General features: G+C 43.0%; 1 protein-coding gene across 2 annotated transcripts in view; it reads left to right on the top strand.

Annotated features, from left to right (window-relative positions):
* LOC146822748 (acid-sensing ion channel 1C-like) overlaps window positions 1-22879 on the top strand; it is a 437693-nt gene that overhangs the window by 182295 nt on the left and 232519 nt on the right. For both annotated transcript variants that reach the window (XM_085606934.1, XM_085606933.1), the window contains exon 3: window positions 1562-1689. In XM_085606934.1, the coding sequence (XP_085463060.1) occupies window positions 1562-1689 (128 nt within the window). The remainder of the gene's footprint in view (window positions 1-1561; window positions 1690-22879) is intronic.

Raw genomic sequence — 22879 nt, 5'->3', positions numbered from 1 at the left:
TTGAACCTGTTGGATCTGGGCTGGCCTCCTTTGACCTTCACCCTGGTCTTGACAATAGTTTTTTACTTAATCCCACTAAGGGGCATATTGGCAAGAGCTTATCGCCACCAGAATTACACTTTTTGTGATCTTCTGGTGGTGATAAGCCTTTCCCCTTATTTACAAGGCAGCTTTGAGCCACTTAATTATGAATAAGGCCCCTTTTCAAGCAGCATTTAGCGTAAAAGGGACGGGGCAATGGTTGTTGCAGTGGGTGTTCCGCCGCGACACCCATTGCTTTTTGACGCGCCCCCTATTTACAAGGGTGGCCTAAATATAGGGAGGTGCTAAAAATAAGACCAGGGAAAACCTGGTCTTAACCTGGCAAAACAAGGAGAAATGATTCCTTTATCCTCATTTTTGCTGTTTCTATGTGTGCTGCATTCTGCAGCACACATAGAAACAACAAATTGCCATTAGTGATTGTTCATGTGCTGTATGGTGTCCCTTCCTGCACATAAACAATCATGAAAAAATTACGAGTTGCAACTACTATGTGTGCTGCATAAAGCAGCACACATAGAAGTTACAAATCGCCATTACTGATTGTTGATGTGCAGGAAGGGACACTTTCCTGCACATGAAAAATCATTCCCCGCAACCGGCAGTATGGTGCAAGGGTGCTGGCGCTCGCCAGCTAAATTTAGCAGCAGCGTCAGGGCAAATGCAGGGGTGCATCGCATTCTTGTAAATACGGCGCATCGCAGCGTTTGAAAACAGTCGGAGCGCGGCATTACCAATCTTGTCTTAATGAATCACTTTAACAGTTTCCTTGTAAATATCTCCCTCAGTCTTTTTTCACAAAATGCTATAAAGTTCGATGAACTGTAATTTGTAAAGTAACTTTATTTTAATGTTTTAAATAAAATCCACAATCTTGCCAAAAAGGGCCCTTGGTTTTTCTCCACTTAATTTGATTCACTCTCTTTAGGATGTATTTTAGTCACTACTCCACGTCATAAAATATTTAACTAGACCCAATGTGTGCTTTATCGTACCCATGTTCTTCACCACCATTCCACAGCTTGTGTTATTATGACAAATTCTGTAGCAGTAATAATTTATCACATGCAGACTGTTTTCACAGCACTAGAGAATCCCGTTATATTTTCTAAATATATTGCACGGTTCCTACAGATAATGTTGTTTGCTGTCTCCTCTGCTTCCTTAAGTCTGAATTAATGGTTCCAAGCCCCAAAGTTTAACGCTTTGCTAAACCCAGAGGGGCTTATTTACAAGCCCCTTGCGCCACCGGTGCATCACTTTTTATATGGGAAAAAGCGACCACCGGCAGCGCAAGGGGCTTGTAAATAAGCCCCAGAAGTTACAGGCAGCAGAGCAAACGCATTAGCCATGAGTGAAAATCTGGTATTGGTCTACATAGTAACATGGTCTAAATGTCTGAAATGTTGTGCGTCTCTCTCTCTCTCCCTCTCTCCCTCTCTCTCTCCCTCTCTCTCTCTCTCTCTCTCTCCGTTTCTTGTTTTCTTCCATACCTGTGGCTCAACCTGCGCGTGTGCAGAGGAGACTTCCTTCGAAGCAGGGATCAAAGTTCAGATTCATAGCCAGAACGAACCTCCCATCATTGACCAGCTGGGGTTCGGAGTCGCCCCTGGATTCCAGACCTTTGTGTCCTGTCAACAACAGGAAGTATCCAATGCCTGGTTTGTGCGACCTCCTTCTTCCAGGGATTCCCAGGAGACTCCAGTGTGTCCTTGATCAGGAAGGATACTGTAGGGTTCGAAAGGAAGTAAAAGATTTATATAAGTGTTTATATTTGAATTCTCCCTCTATCATGGGAACCACGCAGCCTGCTATAGCACCCACATCAGCCTCTACAGCATTTTATGGGTTTATTAGGTGGGCAACAGTGACACCTCGGGGTGGGTTAGAGTACAGCACAAACGAATGGCTATCAGTGATGGGCAGGGATGCACTTATGCATAATTGCCTTAATGCAGTTTATGAAAACCAGCGGTCAGACCTGGGGTAAGGGAGAGCACAGAAAATGTGAGAGACAAGGAAGGAAACAAGCATTGGCAAAGCCAATGGGCTTTAGCAATGCAAGAGCTATTGGCTTTGTCAATTTCAATGAGTTTCAGCAGTGCATGGCCAGATCGTAGGTGTTCCCCAGGCAGATGCAGCACCCAAGCACCCGAAGCTGAAGCTCCATTACTCCTTTGTGTAACCACTGGCATACATGAACAAGCCGTTCCAAATTAAATTTACCATTTGACAGAGAGCAAAACGTAATATGAAATGTGTCAATTCCATTAAATGAGGGCTGCCAAAAATATCTAGTAAAATCATACTTATTTTGTTCACCTCTCAAGGACATAAGGTACCGTCTGCCTAAGTGCAATACATACTTGTGACTTGAATGTGACACACACATGCCTGCTGCAGGCACTCAACCCACTGAGCTATCCGACTTACTGGCTTTTACTAATCATTTGCTTTTAACGTTTAATTCTGCAACATAACAAATCACGTGCTTGTTTATGTACTGTGTGCTGTATTCTAAACCATCGCACATTTACCATACAGATGCACTCCAGCGCCTAGGAGTGCAGTTGGTGGCATGTTGCGCTTTACAATGGCCATCCAATCAATTGAAACAAGCCCTTCCTGAAGCCTGTTTTATTAGTAACCAGCGAGCCCATTAAGATGTGTTCCTGTTTTTGGTAACCATCTCATATACAATGGTTTATGCCTAAACATTTAAAAATGGGCGCTATATTGCACTTAACATATGTTCTTTGGGTAGTGGGCTTGTTTTACCTTCTTTGGCACTGGAGCACACTTCAGTTGTTTTTTGAAGCCGATAGAGTGCACTTGAGGCTGAGCACAAGGTCTTATGGATTGATAGAAATCTAATATGAATGCACGGCGTGAGCTAGCGCTGACATGAAATCCTCCCGGGAGCCACTCTCCGCTTGTTATGCCCACTGAATAAAAGAACTCGAAGGAGATTATTGATGCTTCGCTTGCCTCCAGTTGAAAGAAGGTAAAAATATTTTAAATTTACTTGGTCGTTTATGGCTGTTTTGAAGGTTGCTGCTTGAATGCGACGGTCTGTGGCTTGAACACACGTGGTATGGCTGGGGTTAGTAATTGTCAACTTTGTAAAGAACGCCAATCCAGCAGATTAGGTAATGTAGTTTATTGGTACAATTAAAACCCCAGCTAGCTGAACCAGGATGAAGCAAACGGTGAGGTGCTCGGAGCAGTAAAAACACAACTGCTCCTGAAGAGGTCTCATAAAGAAAGAAAACATATTTTCTTGAAATGGGCATTATATGGGAGGAGTGAGTGGATAGTAGTAATTGGTCCCTGAACTCGGGGTGGGCTAAACACAGGAAGAGGCGTGACGCATGCATGCCATGGACAAATGGGGAGAAAGACTAGGAGAGCGACGATGGAGCCTGCAAATGGGAAGCCTATGGGTGGGCTGAAGCCCTCAAAGAATATACAACATGTCTCTTTTGAGATAGAGCATGCGCTGTTTAGAGCCAAGACCTAAAAAAGAAACGCAAGGAAAGATTTCAAAAGAGGGAAAAGAGGCGGTGAAGACCGCAAGCCGAAATAAAAAAAAGTATGAAAAGTCAGGAGTAGCAATTATTCCACGTTTCCATGAAGTTGTCGAAGTATCTCTGACTGGCTTACAGTCTCTTGAAATGGACCAACATTGCCACTACCTGGGTTGAAAGTTGATCTGATAAATAATCAAGTATGTAGATTAAAAATGGTAAAATGACTGCAAAGATGACCGCAAAAATTCCTGGATATGTTTAATTAAACATCATTTATCAATGTGAGGATGAATAGATTGAGTAAATGTGAGGAAAGTGTTCTACTTAAAATACGCTCTCTGAATGTGTGTAATGTGTGAGGGAATGGGATAAGGAAATAAGGGAGAAGTGAAAAAAGGAATGAGCGAGGATTATGATCAACGTCTGTATTTATCATTCCTTCTATCCCTGTGTGTCTACATTTATGCATCTCTTTCTCTCTTACTTCATGTTTTCCTCCATCATTCCTCCCACTCCCTAATCATCTGCCTTCAAAGAATCACACTTTTCTGCTTCCTGTCTTGGAATCCTACTGAATTTGTACACACTGCCCCTGAGAGTATGTGGTGTGTCTTCTCAGTGCCACAGGGTTCCGAGGGTTGTGTTGCTCTCCTTGAGTCAGACCCACTTCCACATACACTGCAGTACACCTAGAAGGCCAGATAAAGATAGTTTGGCTTATACTGGAAAAATACATGAGATAAACCTAAAATAATAAGGTAGCTGGTGGTGCATCTGTAGGCATGGCATGAAGGAAAAGGCGACTTATTACCCTACAACTCCTGGACTGCGACTGTGACTGTGTGGTGAGTAATAGACTAGGGGGCATATTTAACAAATAGTCACGCAGCGAAGCAAGTCACCGCTGCATGATAGGGAAAGTGCAGGAATGCGCTGTACTTAACAATATACTGCACATTTATGTCATTTCCAGTGCTGGCACACAATTCTCTGCCTAGTGCAAACGCAGGCACCCTTGCATTTTAATGAGGATTGTTATTGTGCAGGAAGAGACCTTCCTGCACAAAAACAATCCCCTGGGGCATTTTTCTCTTTCTATGTGTGCTTCGTAATGAGGAAGTACCTAGTAGAACTAAAGATATTTCTCATTGTTACGCCTCACCTGGGGAGGCGCAGTATTTTGACACATTCCCAGGTCTACCTCTGATGGTAAATCTGGGAATGCACCAACATTTATGGGTGGATGCATGGGAACACCCACGATCCACCCATGTAATGCCTCCTTGGGGCAGAGTTATGCAATGTAGCAATTTGAGCTGCATTGAGTTACTCTAGATTTATCAAGCCATGAAGAAAGGCTATGCAAGGTGGCCTTGCGTGGCTTGATAAATCAAACTTAAGAGTTGAGTCGCTCATGGGCACCATTGCGTGGCGCAAGGGCAGCGCAACTCTTTCATAAATATGCAGTTGAGTCTATGGTACATTGAAGGCTTAAATAGAGAAATCATTTGTGTCCCGTGCACTTGGGTAAGCAGAACATCAGGAGCTACATTGTCAGGTAGTTCGAAAGTTCGGATTTCTGAACTGCGGATATTCATTTGGAATTGCAGGCAGTGGTCAATTAGCAGTCTGACTTGAATAAACATACAAAAATTAAATATGTGGGAGAGGGCACTATTTCCAGAACCCCGCACGTTGGTGCCAGACTGATGCATTAAAAACTATTTATTTAGGCCTATAATGAATAAGAAAGAATAAATACCAGACTCATGCCATTTAATGACCTACAGTGATGCAGAAGAGTGACTCCTGCTGTGAAGGAACGAGGGTAATGGATGAAGCAACATCCTGTTCCTACACAAATAACAACTATTTTCTGATTTAAATGGAACAAAACTGAAAAAAGTGGAGCCCAATATTTTGGTATGAGAAGCTGGCCTGGAATAAGATGTCCACTAATGTAAGTGGTTACAAACAACAGTGGCCACCATAGAACCTGAACCATGGGCTAAATAATACTGGAATCCAAAAAGTGGTTCAAGCACATCATTAAAAATGACAAACAATCTGAAATGTAAATAAAGAACTGAATACTAAGACTTTAAAGACAGCCTGCATCATGAGCTGATGCAGGCTCTCTTTAAAATTCAGAGTGCATCCAGGGCGGCTCCTACGTTATAGCGGAGGAGCGTTGCCCCACTGGAATGCCCATAGAGACTAAAAATTAAATGGTAATGAAGCTAATTCATTTTATTTTTCGTCACCCTGTCCCGAACACAGTGTGAGGACGAAGAGGGGTCAGCTGAATGGCAGCAACAGCATGGAGGAGGGGGGCTGCATTTTGCACTAGTTTAAAGTGTGCATGTCTCTTTGGCCGGCCGTCTTGCGAGGGTCAGCCAGTCATGCACGTTTAAACATCTCAACCCAGCTCTCTTGAGACAGCTGGGTTGAGAGTAGGTGCAAGCATCCAGTGCCCTCAGGATCACCGACAGAGGCTTCTCCCTCCAATCAGGGCGCTGCTCTCATGAGCATGTGTGCAGCGCCAGGATTGGCTTGGGAGCCTGCCTCGAGGACAGAAGACCACGGAGGACTTCGCCTCATTGCAGGAAGGTACGTTTATTTACAGATTTTTTTTTTTGTTGCCTCGCTTAACCACCCTTGGGACATGCAAGCCACTACTGTGTGCATCCTGAGCGACAACTTTTTCTGAATGAAATCGTTCAGCCACATTGTGCCATCTGGGTGTTTTATGCACACTCTGCTTCAAAGGTCTGAGATTACCTCTACTCCACAGCATTTGTGCATTGTCAGCTGAAGTCAAACAATACGGGCTTGCATTTCAACAAGGGTGTGACTGTAAGGATCACGGTGTGTGGCCAGCATTGCCCAAGATAGACATTACTGCAGTGTTAGTGACCTTGCAGCTCTGGGCCTCCAGGTCAGCTGTAATCTGATCTGCTGAGCTCAGGCTGTAGTTTAGCTGGGGATTTGGTTGCAGTAAGACAATTCACCCACTCTATGTATGTTCTCAAAGCAATTCGACACTTGCTCTGATAAGAAAGGGCAGGCTTCAAGGTAGTGGGGAGGTCTTCTGGGTGGCACTGGGTTCTGCTCAGCTGTCCCTGCCACTGTCAGGTAGTGAGCTGCACCTCTGTCCTCAGCTAAGGCACTGTGGTGTTTTTGTTGAAAAGCAGGGTAGGGAAATGTGGCTGTTAATAGCAGGAGTTGACCAGGCAGGTAGGGAAATAGAGATTCATAACATGTACTTAGTGCACAGTAAAACCCTTTTGTATTATTGGTGTGGTAGAAGTGATTAGGAGTGCTTCCCAATCTTACTGAACTTTTAATACCGTGTTGGCATCGTCTAGCATGCACTAAAATCATTCTGAAAGCTCAGTGCAAGCGTCAGTAGTTTACAAGACTGAAATAATCAGCTACACCCAGATTTCAGCACACAACAAATAGGTTTCTCATACTGCGTTTCACAATTCATGCACACAACACCAAAGTAAATTAGAAGGAACCATAAAAAGCAGCCTGGCCACTCTTGCATACAGACTAGTGTCAGGCCTATTAGACGTTTCTGGGTTACAAACTTCATGCAATGCCCCGTTCTGGTTTCTCTGACAGCACAAGCACTCCATTTATAATAGAAACAGTCTCTGTTGGAAAGTAGGATCTGTTTTCATGGTGACCCCCATTTTTTGCTTGTGTCGATATGTTTTACTGACTAGTCTGACTGGGATCCTGCTAATCAGGGACCCAGTCCCTGTGCTTCTCCCCTAACTTGGACATGGTGAGTACTTAGGTACACTCCAGATTGGCTACTGGTGTACCCTTATAAGTCCCTAGTATATTGTACTAAGGTACCCGGGGCATAGCTACACCAGTGTTCTTCCATGGGCTGAAGCATGCATTATGCTGCCCATGAGAGACCACTCATATTGTGACTACAGGCCTGCCATTTCAGCCTGTGTAAAAGTTTCCTTATATCTGAGGTCATGCACTTAAAACCTATAAGTCCCCCCTAGAGCAGGCCTTTCGATCCTGAAGGCAGGGTGCTTGGCTCTAAGTGTGAGGGTGCCCCTGCATGAGCAGGACACCCCTACAACCTTCAGAGTCGATTCTCTCGGGTTGTGAGTGCATCAGCCATTAAGATACATAGAGTGGCCATGCATCATTACACGATGGCTATGTTTAAACTGGCTGTAACAAACCCTGTCATGTTTGGTATCAAACATGTTGGAATCATAACCCCACACCATAAAGGGTGTGGGAGGTATGATTCCATGCACTGTAAAGCTCCTCCAGGAGGTCCTTAGTGCTCCCGTTACCAGTCTTCTAGACCCGGATAGCAAACTATGGCTGTTGCTGGCCAGAGACACGATTCTGCCCTCCTGCTGCTGAGCCAGGCTCAAGCAGGGGAAGGCAGGACAATAGGTTTGCACAGATAGGACTTAGTGTATTTTGGCAGGGTGGGAAGTGCTTGACAGTGCCACTGAGACTGCTTGAAGGGCACATTTGGTGCCGTCCTTGCATACTCCCGATCAAACCAGTTCAGGGAGCCATTTGCTCCTGCTCTGGCGTGAAACTGAAGGATATGAGAGTATCCTCCCCACTGTCCAGACCCTCCTCAGGGAGGGACCCCGAATCGTTCCAACCCTTTCCTTAGGGTACTTAAAGTTCTACCTGTGGGTGGGTCCCTAGATTTGTCGTAGAACAAGATTCAGATCCAAAACCACTTCTACTTCAACCGTATGGACACACTGGACTTCGCTTTGGGAACCGAGACTGCAACTGGGAAGACTCCTGCTGCTCTTGGGCTTGTTGTCCTGTAAGTCTGCTGCAACGTCTGTGCCCGTGCTCCATACAGGTTCTTCACAGGGCCTGTGGACATCCAAGACACCCAAAGGAGTCACTCCCCTGCATCTGCAGCCACCACAACGCATGTGACTGATCTGTTGATCCTGGGCTCCCACAGACTCCGAAAGGCTCCGCAACACAGGTGGTGGTCATGCAACTCCCTCGAGGCCTGCACTGTCTTCTCACTGAGTTTGAGGCCAGTATCCCTCGTTGGAACAGCTGGAACAGAACCCCTGTGCACCACGCCGGCTTGCCATTGCCAAGGCTTGTTGACTCTCTCCTCCAGGGATCTTCAGGCTCCAAGAAGCTCTAACCTTGAAGCATTTCCTGCAACCAAGATCTTAACCTGCATCACATCCTTTTCACTGTGGGCCGTTATCCTTTGGTGAGCTGCTCGAGGTCCTCTTGAGACTCCTGCGCCTCTGGGTCCTCTTGAGAGTCTTTTTTGGCTCCAGTGGGCTCTCCTGCTTGATCGGGCCTGCTCTAACTTACTTGATTGTGGTGAGTGACTTGGACCTTGCTGGTCCTGCCACTGCAGCTTTTTCTTCAACTATGTTGGTTGCCGTTGCCAAGGCTTGTTGGTGCCCCTGCCGGACACTGATCCCTTGGCTCTTGACATCTGACGTGGGACAGCTTGTGCACGGCTCCTGGCCCTCCTCTGCATTGCCTGGTCCATACAGCTGCAACTGCAAGGGCACCGCCAACTCTCCTTCATCCTCGACATCGGTGGGCATTCGTCTTCCGTGCCTCCTAGTCACTCCTGAGTGACTCAGACTCTGTCCCCTCTGCTTGCAGGTACCTCTCATCTTGAATCCAACTTTGGGTTCCACCGGACACTTTAACCTTCTTCACCAGCGGAATCTTTTCTGAAGTCCTCCATTGTGGTCTGTGGCGGTTTCCGACGTCACTTCACACTTATGCACCCAGCTTCCCTGGTGTAGGTATCCTGGTTCCTGGGGTATCCATGGATGCGGTGGCTCTCCAACCTTCCTTCTTCCATGGGTTCTTCAGGGTCCGCTGGGAAGGGTCCTTTTTCCTTAAATCTGCAACCATGACTTACCTATTGACTTCCATTGAGCACAGGGTTGTGTTCCCACTCTGCACACAACCTCCATTGGGTTCCCAGATACTCACTTGGGTATTTCCTTGGGTCCCCGGCTCTTCTACATCTTCTGGGTCCATTCTCGACTTAGGTCGTGATTCGCATTCTACTATTTTAGTATATGGTATGATCTCCCCCTGGAGACCACTGTGTATTCTGTGCTACTTACGTATGCTATTGACAAAGTATTGTGTGTATTGTGCTTATATCTCTGGGTAGGAGATAATACATTGTGTTAGAGAGTGTTAATAATAAATACATATTTTTTACAACTACAGTGTGTGGTTCTTTTTTCACTTAACCTGATTAAGTACTGGTAAATAAAGCTGCTTTACACTCCTTCTGGACTAAGCCTGAAGGCTGCTCTCTACCGTTCCACCTAGAAAGCTTTCTAAGGTTATCTAAGACCACTAAAATCGCCATAAGGGTTGTCTGGATTAGTGCAGGGTGCTACACTTAATACATAAGTGAGCACCATATACTAATCCTGTCTCTCACAGTCTCTGAGGAAAAATTTGAGAGCACCATAAGACACCGCCTAGCGACTACTAACATTACCTGCCTAATGTGGAAGGTGTCATGAAAACAGACAAGGCCTCTTCTTGCTTGTGTTGTATAAATATAATTTGCAGCCCTAGCATGGTGCCCTGCAAGGTACAGGGCCACGCGCACAGCCCTATCTCCCCCACCTCTTGTGACGGCCATGAGTAGGGAGAACCTGACATTTTTTTGCCTTGATTCACAAACTCCTGCAACTTTAAATAAAACGAACACTAGCATCGTAAAGGTGCACTTTCTGTAAATGGGCGATTGATCATCCCATTCAGCACAAGCTCCATTAGTTACGTATTGATTCTAGTACAGAGAATCTTAACGTGTGGTCCGGAGAACTCTGGGGGTCCGGGATGCCTACTCATGGGGTACGTTACTGCTTAGAAAATGATATAATATTAATAGATTAACAAGGTGTATATAAATAAGGAAGTAAACTGTAAAACTAATAAATTAAAACGTTTTGTAAATGTGAAAGAATTTAAATTAGAGGCTAAAAATGAAGTTAGTGTCCATAGATTGATTTGTGGGCGCAATGCAACTGCATCCAACAGAATATAGCATGGATGATAGGTGGCCCCAGTTGAATTCAGAAAAGATCCAACCTGTCCATTCAAATAAAAATTTGATTTTCTTAGGTTATACCACTCAGCTTTCACACTTAAACATATTTGGACATTCCTTTTGCCTACTCCTCCTGACTTGTCTACTGTCTGGGGTCAATTAGAACAGGCTCAGTTTACTCCCTTTTCATTAAAGGAAGTAGTTTATATCTATCAACCCTTGAAGGCCTTTCTCTCACCCAGACTTACTCACTCTATCTCTATTGCTACACCTTTAATTATTAATTCTAATTCACATTTACAAAATGTTGCACAAACTCCTATTTAGTACAACAAGCATTTAAAATCAATAAAGTGAATTCTTTATTGAAAAGAATGGATGCATAAATGAATTACAACCATAGGTCACATCTTATCTAATGGATTCCTCCTAGACTTCCATGAAATTCAACAAAAATATGGTATTTCTTATTATTATGCCAATCAATATCAACTTCTTAAGATTCCTCTTCTTCAATTTATCTCTCGATCAGCAACCTCTGTATCCCATACACACTTTTCCTCCTTCACATTGGATTTGTCCTCACATATGAAAGTATTGTGTATATATAAGATTCTGACAGGCTCTTCTATACCTAGAGTAAAATCTACAATAGAACTACAGCGGGAAGCTGATTTGCACCAAGAATTCTCACCTCAAACTTGGAGATCCATAGGGATTAAGTTACATACTACATCCCGTTCAGCAAGTACAACTCAAACATGATATTATTCCTTGCAATTTGGTAAATTGCGAACCACCTCTTCTAGCTCTTCCTGGCTAAAGGGGCTGATCATCTTACTAATCTTCTTCCGAGACAGTTAGCATACCTCGCCCTTCTAAAAACACCTCCAGGGCCTCTTTATCAACTGTCTGACTATAATTCTAGATCCAGCTATAACGGTCAAGAAAAATCTTCTTTATCTTCCCTTCCTTACAACGAAGGCCTGTATCAGGACACTTTAAGGAGCGTATAGTGCTTATAGCTATTTTCTTTCATGTTTGCCAGGCAATGAACATCTCAGCATAATTGCTCTCTTTGTAAATCTTCTGCATATAAGAAGCATTACTTGTATTGCAAGAGTTCCCAGATGCTCCTGCTTCCACTGGGGCTATCATGCAGAAAGATGGGATTCCCTCAACAATCCTTTCCACCTTTAAATGGCTAAGCTTCCTCAACAAACTTGTACAAATTCTGCATAGAAGCCTCCATGTAGAATTTGACATACCATTGTGCAAAATTCGCAGTTATCCTCCAAGCCTAGACCTTCCTCTTCCAAAGTTCTCTTATCCCCCATCAGAAATCAGACATAAAATAGCCCATAGACTTCAAAAAACATTGCATTGGATTTTAAGCCTTGGCCTGGCTTTGTTGATGTAGGGGCGGCAAAGTGGCAGTGCTCTCTTTGCCAGAGACCAGATAGTGGCGCATTGATGCGATAGGAGATAGGCAGTGGATCCTGATGTATTGATCATCTGTGCCCAGCTATTGCTTTTGGAGCGGCCAAATAAACTGGAAGGCAAGTAGTAAGTGTACTTCTTAAATCTCTGACTCTCAGCTCATCTGTATATGACAAAGGTCATTCTTTCACCAGATTAACTTTAATTCTAACTCAAAAAGAGTGCAGGCCTAGAGGAAAGGCGATTGGAATTTGGAGAATTTGTAACTCGTTTTCTCCCCTGCCATGAGGCTGTTTCAAGTGTGAACTGGGTGAATGGTGGATATAACCACAGCGAAAACAGGAGAACCTACTTTAATGCGACCAGTACCCAGGCACCAGCGTCAAGGATTCCCTATTATGATAATGCCAGCTAAGCTAAGTAAATCATTAAAAACATCAAAACAATTGAATGAAAAGGAAAACTTTGCTAGGCAATCCGGTGAGCATACAGAAAGCCTCCCTGGAGTATGTTAAAGGAGCAACAGTTCCAGCAACAGGGCCTGAGGAAAAGGGACACCACGATTTTAAGTTCAAGCTTGCCTTGCGGATCCCACAATAATCCCAGAGATATTCCTAGAAATGGACCAGGAAGAGTACTCTTGAGAATAGGGAGCAGTCAAACCATAACAGCTAGGTCAGTGGGTTCATCAAATGCATGTTAAGCACCAGCACATAAGAAACAACTGGAGACCAGAGAGATGTCAGATAATTGTTTTCCAGAAAATAGCCATAAAGGAAGTCTACCCCTCTGGCGGGGCAGAAGGAGGAGGTGACATGAGCTAGATTTACCCGCTGTTTCAGGCCAGCAAAGCTGGGCTCCAAAATGGCGCTAAAGACACAGGGGGAAATGGGGAGATGGCAGGAAGAGGCCACATCGCTAAAATAGATCTTGCCCAGGGGGACAGTCTGGGGAACCTATATGGCGCACAGCTTGCGGTGATTGTAACACAGGAGGAACAACAGAGCCCCGCATGCCGGGGGAGTGAAACGGCATTACGCCACCAGTTGTGACTGTAGATGTCACCAACGGTCTACTAAGTATGTTAGAGGAGGTGTTGAGAGAGGTCAAAACAATGAAAAACACTCAGAAAGACATGGCTGATGAGTTGGAGATATGGCTGGATAATGTGTGCACACAGCTGGAGTACCTCTCTTAAAATTATTGTGATGGAGCACAGGATATCTGAGTGTGAGCTTAAGGTACACTTGCTGGAAGAAGCTAATGAAAATTTGGAAATGGAGATACTGTGGCTCAAGTGTTCCTGGATTTTAATAATGTTTCAGTTGGAGTCCCCAGATTTCAGTCATGATTAAGTAGGGGGCCACAGAAGTAACACATGTAAGAACTACTGCTACTAGGACATTTAGGGCCTCATGTAGGTAGCCCAATACCGGTCGGTAACGGCCGTTTTTCGGTAAATATACCGTTACCGACCGGTATTTAGCCTTTTGCTATGTAGGGGGATAATTTCTGTATTCGGTAATTTACCGAATCGGTAAAATTACCGATTCGGTAATTTTACCGATTCGGTAAATACCGAATACAGAAATGAGATGTAGGGTGACTGTGTGGTGGGTGTGGGGATTCGTTATTTACCACCAACTAATAGTTGGTGGTAAATGACGAATAGGTGTGAAAATGCATTTTTGTGCACTGTGAAGTGTGCAATGTGGCAGACATACATGCCCCTAGGGCATGTATGTGCGCCACATGTGCACACATGGACGAATCAGGGGTGCAACAGGGTGTCAATGTGACACCCTGCCACCCTTGAATGTGCTCCCCCCATTACCGAATCGGTATTTACCGATTCAGTAATGAGGCATACCTTCCCATTGATTCAATCAATGGAAAGGTATGCCTCATTACCGAATCGGTAAATACCGATTCGGTAATTACCGAATTACTCCGATTCGGTAACATTTACCGACTTATTACCTACATACACTTTACCGATTCTTAAATACCGAATCGGTAAAATTCGGTATTTAAGAATCGGTAAAGTGTATGCCACCTACATATGGCCCTTAATGCATATTTTCCTCTGTTTATTTCTTTACCAAATGCAGGAAGGTAGGATCCTTCTGCATGGTTACCCTCACTTGTTTCTTGGTGCTATCCTGGTTTTTGACTAGTCTGACTAGGATCCTGCTAATCAGGACCCCAGTCTATCTGCTTTCTCCCTAAACTGTTGTGTTCAGTACTTCAGTACATCCCAGATTGGATACTGGGGTACCCATGTCAGTCCCTAGTATATGGTACCCATGTACCCAGGGCATAGGTACCCCAGAGGTCTCGCATGGGCTGCAGCATGTATTATGCCACCCACGAGAGACCATTCAAAATAGAAGTACAGGCCTGCCATTGCAGCCTGTGTAAGTTGGTGCATACACCACTTACAAAAGACATAGGTTTACTATATCTAAGGGTCACTGCACTTAAAACCTATAAGTCACCCCTATAGCAGGCCTTTACAATGCTGAGGGCAGGGCAGGGTAACTCTATAAGCGCCATTACTGTTGTGTGTAGGACTCTTTGATAATACATTTTTCTAATCAAAAGTAATTATCTGTGCATGGGTCTTGGGTGTTTTACCAGCTAGTTAAGCTTTTTTCTTTGTTTTTCCTTTTCTCTCACTTTTCACATGTGTCTTTTGCCGATGTGAAAATAAAAAAATTGATGAAGAACAGGCACTGGAGTGCCATGGTTTTGTTCTGACAACGAGCGAGCCCAATCTAAGCTAGCATTTGCAGTGCGCGAAGCGCTGCCAACTTGCACTATCGGTGTTCTGGCTGCCCACAAGCCAGCACGCCAAACTGCCTTGTGAAAATATATATATATATTCAGTGAAAAAACCACAGGTTTCAGGGACTTTATAATCAGGTTGACATTTCACTCGTACAAAACCAGAGAAATTCAGCCGTTATAGTTAGCTGGGCTAACTACAAATTGCGCCCCCGCAATGCACTGCTGATGAGGTCACATATTACATCACTCATGACATGGTCAGTGACATCACTGATGACATCTCAAATGACATCACTCATGACATCACTAATTATATCATCCTACGAGTGTGAGTGTTTCTAAAAAGTTTAAGAATGTTATATATATATATATATATGTCATGTGATCAAGGCTCAAGGGGAGCCGAAACGTTATGGCGACATCAAGCAGTTGAGCGAATAAATTCCTTGCACTAAAGAAGGTGGTCCGTGTTTGTGTTGTTGTGCGGGGGTTACGAGGAGGCTGCCCTGCCAGGAATGCAACTGAACTGATATATATATATATATATATATATATATATATATATATTATCTACTGGCGGTCGCCAGTAGATAGTTATAGTTAGGACCGTGTTTCCATAGGAAATCTCAAAATTCTATTTTGAATAACTTTGGCGCCGGTTGACGAATCCTCGCGAAATTTTCAAAACTAATGGGGCGCTCCATTCAGCTCCTACCCTGAAAGTCTCGGGGTGATTCGTCAAGCGGGGGCCGAGAAAAAAGGGGGGTCCCAAAACGCGTTTTCCCCATGCATTTTTCCATAGGACCTTTAGTCGCAGCTACAGCCCGAACGGCTGAACAGAATTACTTGAAATTTGGCAGAGAGGTAGTCCTCAGGTCAGGGAAGTGCCTTTTGCAGGTCTGGTGTCAATCTGTTCAGTATTTCCGGAGAAAATAGCATTTAAAAGCATATATATATATCTATACGCGCGCAGGGTGTGCGCACCGTGCGAGCACCGTGCGAGCACCCTAACGTGCGCGAGTGTAATTCTGATTGGTGGTTACATGTTAGTCAACGTTCGAATCGGTCGAAATCAGGAAGTGTCGGCCGCCATTTTGTTTGTTTTCAGTGCGAGAGTGAAAAAGGAAGGTGGCGAACGTGAAAAGGGGGCAGGGTAGAGAGTTCCTGACCCCCTAGCCTTTGTAAATTAGCATTTAAAAAACCGTACAAATTCACTGAAAAAACCATAGGTTTCACACACGTTATAGTTAGGAATTAGCATTTAAAAAACCTCGCAAATTCACTTAAAAAACCATAGGTTTCACACATGTTATAGTTAGGTAGATATTTCACTCGTAAAAAACCAATGAAATTCCCCCGTTATAATTAGTTCAGATAACTATAACTCGCGCGACCGCCACTCTATCACAAGGATGATGTCATCAGTGATGTCATGAGTGATGCCACTGACCATGTCATGAGTGATGTAATATGTGACGTCATGTGCAGTGGATTGTGGGCACGCGAGTTATAGGTATCTGAACTAATTATAACGGGGGAATTTCATTGGTTTTTTACGAGTGAAATATCCACCTAACTATAACATGTGTGAAACCTATGGTTTTTTAAGTGAATTATATATATTGATTCAGTGGTGTCCCAATGTTGACGCTGGCGCTCTCCTCTAGGGCGGTGCATCCTTTTCGACGGGGACAAGCCGGTTTAATATTCAACCAAAAACAAAAGCGCTGCCTTACGACGGCCGAATTTGTAATTTAAGGATGCACTCACTCGTGTATTGAAGTTTAAAGGCGCTTTATTTTCAAAGACGCTGCTTCACCCATAAGTGATAAAATCGTACACAGCCACTTCCAAGAAGCACCTATAACAACTTGGCTCCAAAGAGAAGGATTCTGGCCTTGCAAACAGTGCAAAGTATGTAAAATGGCAACCCCGACGAAAACTCTAGATATTGGGAAAGGCAAGACATGGCGAATCAAACAACATCTAACATGCAAGAGCACCCATGTAGTATACATGGTAGAATGCCCCTGTAAGAAACGCTACATCGGTAGCACAATCTTTGAGGTAAAAAAGAGAATCCTAGAACACACCCGAGCCACAACCCACAGAGATTCAACAAATACCATAGCAAAGCATATGGACCAACATCATGATGGCAAATGGGAGTCACTAAAATTCTGTGCACTGGAACAAATCTTACAATCAGAGAGAGGCGGAGACCGAATAAAAACACTCAGACAAAAAGAATCCCGCCATATTGTAACATTCAGAACTCTTGACCCCAGAGGATTGAATCAAAACGAAGAATTATATGTACATCTGTGAATATAACAGCACTAAATGAACATTTGAAGAATATAAACTCACTAGAGAGATGAAGTGATGACCAAACAACGAGGACATAAATACAACAAACCAAAAACTCACCAGAGAGTGTAAATGGAATAAACCATTCCCAGCATTTGGCTTTTCTAAAACATTCAATAATCACACACAGAATTAAGACTTTTTATTGAGCACAGTAAAAGTGCACTTAAAAAAAGAAAAAATTATAATTTTGACAAATGAAAGTTGCACACTTGTAAATTAATTCACGTGCACACTACAATAACCACAATGCACTATCAGGTAAATAGTAAAACATGAGCGCATGTAGAAATAAAAGAAGTCTGTGTCACACAAATTACATCCCGTGATCAAGCCTCAGGAGAGGTGAAACGCGTTGGGTGAAGCAGCGTCTTTGAAAATAAAGCGCCTTTAAACTTCAATACACGAGTGAGTGCATCCTTAAATTACAAATTCGGCTGTCGTAAGGCAGCGCTTTTGTTTTTGATTGAATATATATATATATATATATATATATATATATATATATATATATATTACCTACTGGCGGTCGCCAGTAGGTAGTTATAGTTAGGACCACGTTTCCATAGGAAAACCTCAACATTCTATTTTGAATAACTTTGGCGCCGGTCGACGAATCCTCGCGAATTTCTCAGAATAGGTGGGGCGCTACGCTCCGCTCCTACCCTGAAAGTCTCGGGGGGATCCGTCAAGCGGGGGCTGAGATAAAAGGGGGGTCCCAAAACGCGTTTTTCCCATGCATTTTTCCATAGGACCTTTAGAACGAGCTACAGCCCGAACGGCTGAACAGAATTACTCAAAATTTGGCAGAGAGGTAGTCCCTAGGTCAAGGAAGTGCCTTTTGTAGGTTTGGTGTAAATCTGTTCAGTAGATTCTGAGAAAATAGCCTTTAAATCAATATATATATCTGAGCCCGCTTACGGTACGCTTACCGTACGCTTACGGTAAGCGTACGGCGGCGTGCGCGAGCGCGATTCTGATTGGCTCTTAGATCTTAGTAAACATTCGAATCGGCCGAAACCAGGAAGCGGCGGCCGCCATTTTGTGTATTTCACTCTGAAAAAAAAGAGTGAAAACAAGGAAAGGGGGCAATGAGGAGAGTTACAGACCCCCTAACATTTGTAAGGGGGTCAAAGAAGGACAGAAAAGTACAAAAAAAACATTTATTGATTTTAAAAAAAATCACGGGGTACGCGTACGGTAAGCTTACGGTAAGCGTACGGTAAAAAAAATAAAAATAGATAAATGAAAAGCAGATTTAAGAGTTTAGAAATTAGGGAGCTCTAAAAAGAGCTGTTGTGTTTATGAAGTCATTTTTTTAGTGGTACCTACAAGTAAGTACCGATGCAGAGTCTAAGGTTCAAGAGGAAGACTCTGTTCCCTTCATCATTGAAGTGCACACCATCTCCTCTATAAATGTCTTGCATGTCATAACGCAAGTTGTTGTGGTAAATGGCACCCATACCATAGTCACGGAGGAAAGCAGAAACAGATTTGTTGACGTGCTTTCTTGCTTTGTCAATCTGTGGACAGAAATGATTGGACCAGTTCCATTTTTGCCTTTGGCATATGTTGGAAAACACAAAGGCAGTTTTAGGGAAAAGTGTAAACAGTTGTGCAAAGGTGTCCTTCATAAGCATTTCCAGACCTACCCCAGTCAAAGTGCCTAGGTCATTGCCACCACAGTGCACTATTATGAGGTCAGGGTGTTGGATTTGAATGAAGGATTTCACCAATGGCATCAATTGGTGCCACTTTAACCCTCTCTGACCAATCCATTTAATGTCTACATTTGGCAAAGCAAGGTCTCTCACCATATCTGTTTTCTCTGCAAACTTTTCACTCCAGAAGACATAGCTGTGCCCTACAATCCACACTGTGAACATCTTCAAAGGAGAACTGGATGCACTCAGGAGGTGTCTTTCAGTAGAATGGCAATATGAAAAGAAAGACAGTTTGGAAATGGAGGCATACATATTTTTTTAAAACAAAAAGAACTGATTGGCTGTTTCATACCATTCTAGAATAAAAACTAGGCTGTATGTGAAAATTAATAGAAGCATGTTTTGTATTGGTACAAAAAAATGTGTAACCAAAGAACAGTACTATGGATTTGCTGTAAGGTTTGAAAAGTCAAGCACTCTTGCTCTGTGGAATTGAAACATTGTGTGTCGAACTTCTGACCTAACTGCACACAGCAGTGTTCCATGAGCTGTTGCTATGGTAGCAGGCAGAAGTCAAGTTGGGGGAAGGGTACTAGGCAGAAGTCAAGTTGGGGGCAGGGTACTTTTGGAAAAGGGTTGGTTTTCAACCAATAGAAATGTGTGATTACATTTGAAAAAAAGGGGGAAGCACTGAGATTTGAAACTTACATGTATATGTGTGGAAAAATAGAGGGAAAGTTTGCCATTATCTGGTTCTGCTGAGAGGAGAGAGGTGAACACAACAGAGATCCTGGCTCTGATAATCTGCTGTTTGAGTGTCACATTTCTTTCACAACTAACTAATTTTAAAGGTGAGTTTAGAGTTTGAGAGGGGATGTATGTGGTAACTTAAGAAATGAATAATAGAAATGGGAATTGTTTTTGTTGTAGTTACACATGGTGGTTTCATAATGTGACAGTGTGTAAAAGTGATTTACACTTGCCCCGAAAAAAAAAAGAGCAGTAAGTGTGCTTTCAAATTGGCAAAGAAATTTCGTTTTGGGACTAATGTGAAAACATGACTCTGTGTGCATAGAAGAATTATAGGCAGAGATTTATTGCGTCTTGCTCTGGTGATTTCACAGTTGCATTAGATGGAAAGGGGGAGCGAATTTTTTGGGAAGAAGCAGAGGCTTAGCACACACCCATGTGCTTGCCATGTATAGTCATGCACAGTATTTAGAAGCCAGTGGGGTTTTCAGGTTTAAGTCTGTAATGCAAATACATTCAGCATCACTAAGGCTGGTTGCCCTTGGTGGAGTGTAGGCAGTCACAGAGAATGCACATGGTGGTGGTCTGAAAAAAAAACAGCTTGGACACGTGCAATTAAATAAATCAAAAATAGTGGTTTCATAATGTGTCAGTCTGTAAAAGTGATTTCAAATTGTAAAAAGAGATTTTCACTTGGCCCGAAAAAAAAAGAGCAGTAAGTGTGCTTTCAAATTGGCAAAGAAATTTCGTTTTGGGACTAATGTGAAAACATGACTCTGTGTGCATAGAAGAATTATAGGCAGAGATTTATTGCGTCTTGCTCTGGTGATTTCACAGTTGCATTAGATGGAAAGGGGGAGCGAATTTTTTGGGGAAGAAGCAGAGGCTTAGCACACACCCATGTGCTTGCCATGTATAGTCATGCACAGTATTTAGAAGCCACTGGGGTTTTCAGGTTTAAGTCTGTAATGCAAATACATTCAGCATCACTAAGGCTGGTTGCCCTTGCTGGAGTGTAGGCAGACACAGAGAATACACATGGTGTTGGTCTGAAAAAAAAACAGCTTGGACACGTGCAATTAAATAAATCAAAAATAGTGGTTTCATAATGTGTCAGTCTGTAAAAGGGATTTCAAATTGTAAAAAGAGATTTTCACTTGGCCCTAAAAAAAAAGAGCAGTAAGTGTGCTTTCAAATTGGCAAAGAAATTTCGTTTTAGGACTAATGTGAAAACATGACTCTGTGTGCATAGAGGAATTATAGGCAGAGATTTATTGCGTCTTGCTCTGGTGATTTCACAGTTGCATTAGATGGAAAGGGGGAGCGAATTTTTTGGGGAAGAAGCAGAGGCTTAGCACACACCCATGTGCTTGCCATGTATAGTCATGCACAGTATTTAGAAGCCAGTGGGGTTTTCAGGTTTAAGTCTGTAATGCAAATACATTCAGCATCACTAAGGCTGGTTGCCCTTGGTGGAGTGTAGGCAGTCACAGAGAATGCACATGGTGGTGGTCTGAAAAAAAAACAGTTTGTACACGTGCAATTAAATAAATCAAAAATAGTGGTTTCATAATGTGTCAGTCTGTAAAAGTGATTTCAAATTGTAAAAAGAGATTTTCACTTGGCCCGAAAAAAAAAGAGCAGTAAGTGTGCTTTCAAATTGGCAAAGAAATTTCGTTTTAGGACTAATGTGAAAACATGACTCTGTGTGCATAGAGGAATTATAGGCAGAGATTTATTGCGTCTTGCTCTGGTGATTTCACAGTTGCATTAGATGGAAAGGGGGAGCGAATTTTTGGGGGAAGAAGCAGAGGCTTAGCACACACCCATGTGCTTGCCGTGTATAGTCATGCACAGTATTTAGAAGCCAGTGGGGTTTTCAGGTTTAAGTCTGTAATGCAAATACATTCAGCATCACTAAGGCTGGTTGCCCTTGCTGGAGTGTAGGCAGACACAGAGAATACACATGGTGGTGGTCTGAAAAAAAAACAGCTTGGACATGTGCAATTAAATAAATTTTTAAAAAAGGTTTCATAATGTGTCAGTCTGTAAAAGTGATTTTCACTCGGCCCGAAAAAAAAAGAGCAGTAAGTGTGCTTTCAAAATGGCAAAGAAATTTCGTTTTGGGACTAATGTGAAAACATGACTCTGTGTGCATAGAGGAATTATAGGCAGAGATTTATTGCGTCTTGCTCTGGTGATTTCACAGTTGCATTAGATGGAAAGGGGGAGCGAATTTTTTGGGGAAGAAGCAGAGGCTTAGCACACACCCATGTGCTTGCCATGTATAGTCATGCACAGTATTTAGAAGCCAGTGAGGTTTTCAGGTTTAAGTCTGTAATGCAAATACATTCAGCATCACTAAGGCTGGTTGCCCTTGCTGGAGTGTAGGCAGACACAGAGAATACACATGGTGGTGGTCTGAAAAAAAAACAGCTTGGACATGTGCAATTAAATAAATTTTTAAAAAAGGTTTCATAATGTGTCAGTCTGTAAAAGTGATTTTCACTCGGCCCGAAAAAAAAAGAGCAGTAAGTGTGCTTTCAAAATGGCAAAGAAATTTCGTTTTGGGACTAATGTGAAAACATGACTCTGTGTGCATAGAGGAATTATAGGCAGAGATTTATTGCTTCTTGCTCTGGTGATTTCACAGTTGCATTAGATGGAAAGGGGGAGCGAATTTTTTGGGGAAGAAGCAGAGGCTTAGCACACACCCATGTGCTTGCCATGTATAGTCATGCACAGTATTTAGAAGCCACTGGGGTTTTCAGGTTTAAGTCTGTAATGCAAATACATTCAGCATCACTAAGACTGGTTGCCCTTGCTGGAGTGTAGGCAGACACAGAGAATACACATGGTGTTGGTCTGAAAAAAAAACAGCTTGGACACGTGCAATTAAATAAATCAAAAATAGTGGTTTCATAATGTGTCAGTCTGTAAAAGTGATTTCAAATTGTAAAAAGAGATTTTCACTTGGCCCTAAAAAAAAAGAGCAGTAAGTGTGCTTTCAAATTGGCAAAGAAATTTCGTTTTAGGACTAATGTGAAAACATGACTCTGTGTGCATAGAGGAATTATAGGCAGAGATTTATTGCGTCTTGCTCTGGTGATTTCACAGTTGCATTAGATGGAAAGGGGGAGCGAATTTTTTGGGGAAGAAGCAGAGGCTTAGCACACACCCATGTGCTTGCCATGTATAGTCATGCACAGTAT

Source organism: Triturus cristatus, chromosome 5_2 (genome assembly GCF_964204655.1).
Source record: "Triturus cristatus chromosome 5_2, aTriCri1.1, whole genome shotgun sequence".
Lineage (NCBI taxonomy): Eukaryota > Metazoa > Chordata > Amphibia > Caudata > Salamandridae > Triturus > Triturus cristatus.
The sequence above is the reverse complement of the archived record's forward strand: the minus strand, read 5'-3'. Positions and strand labels throughout refer to the sequence as shown.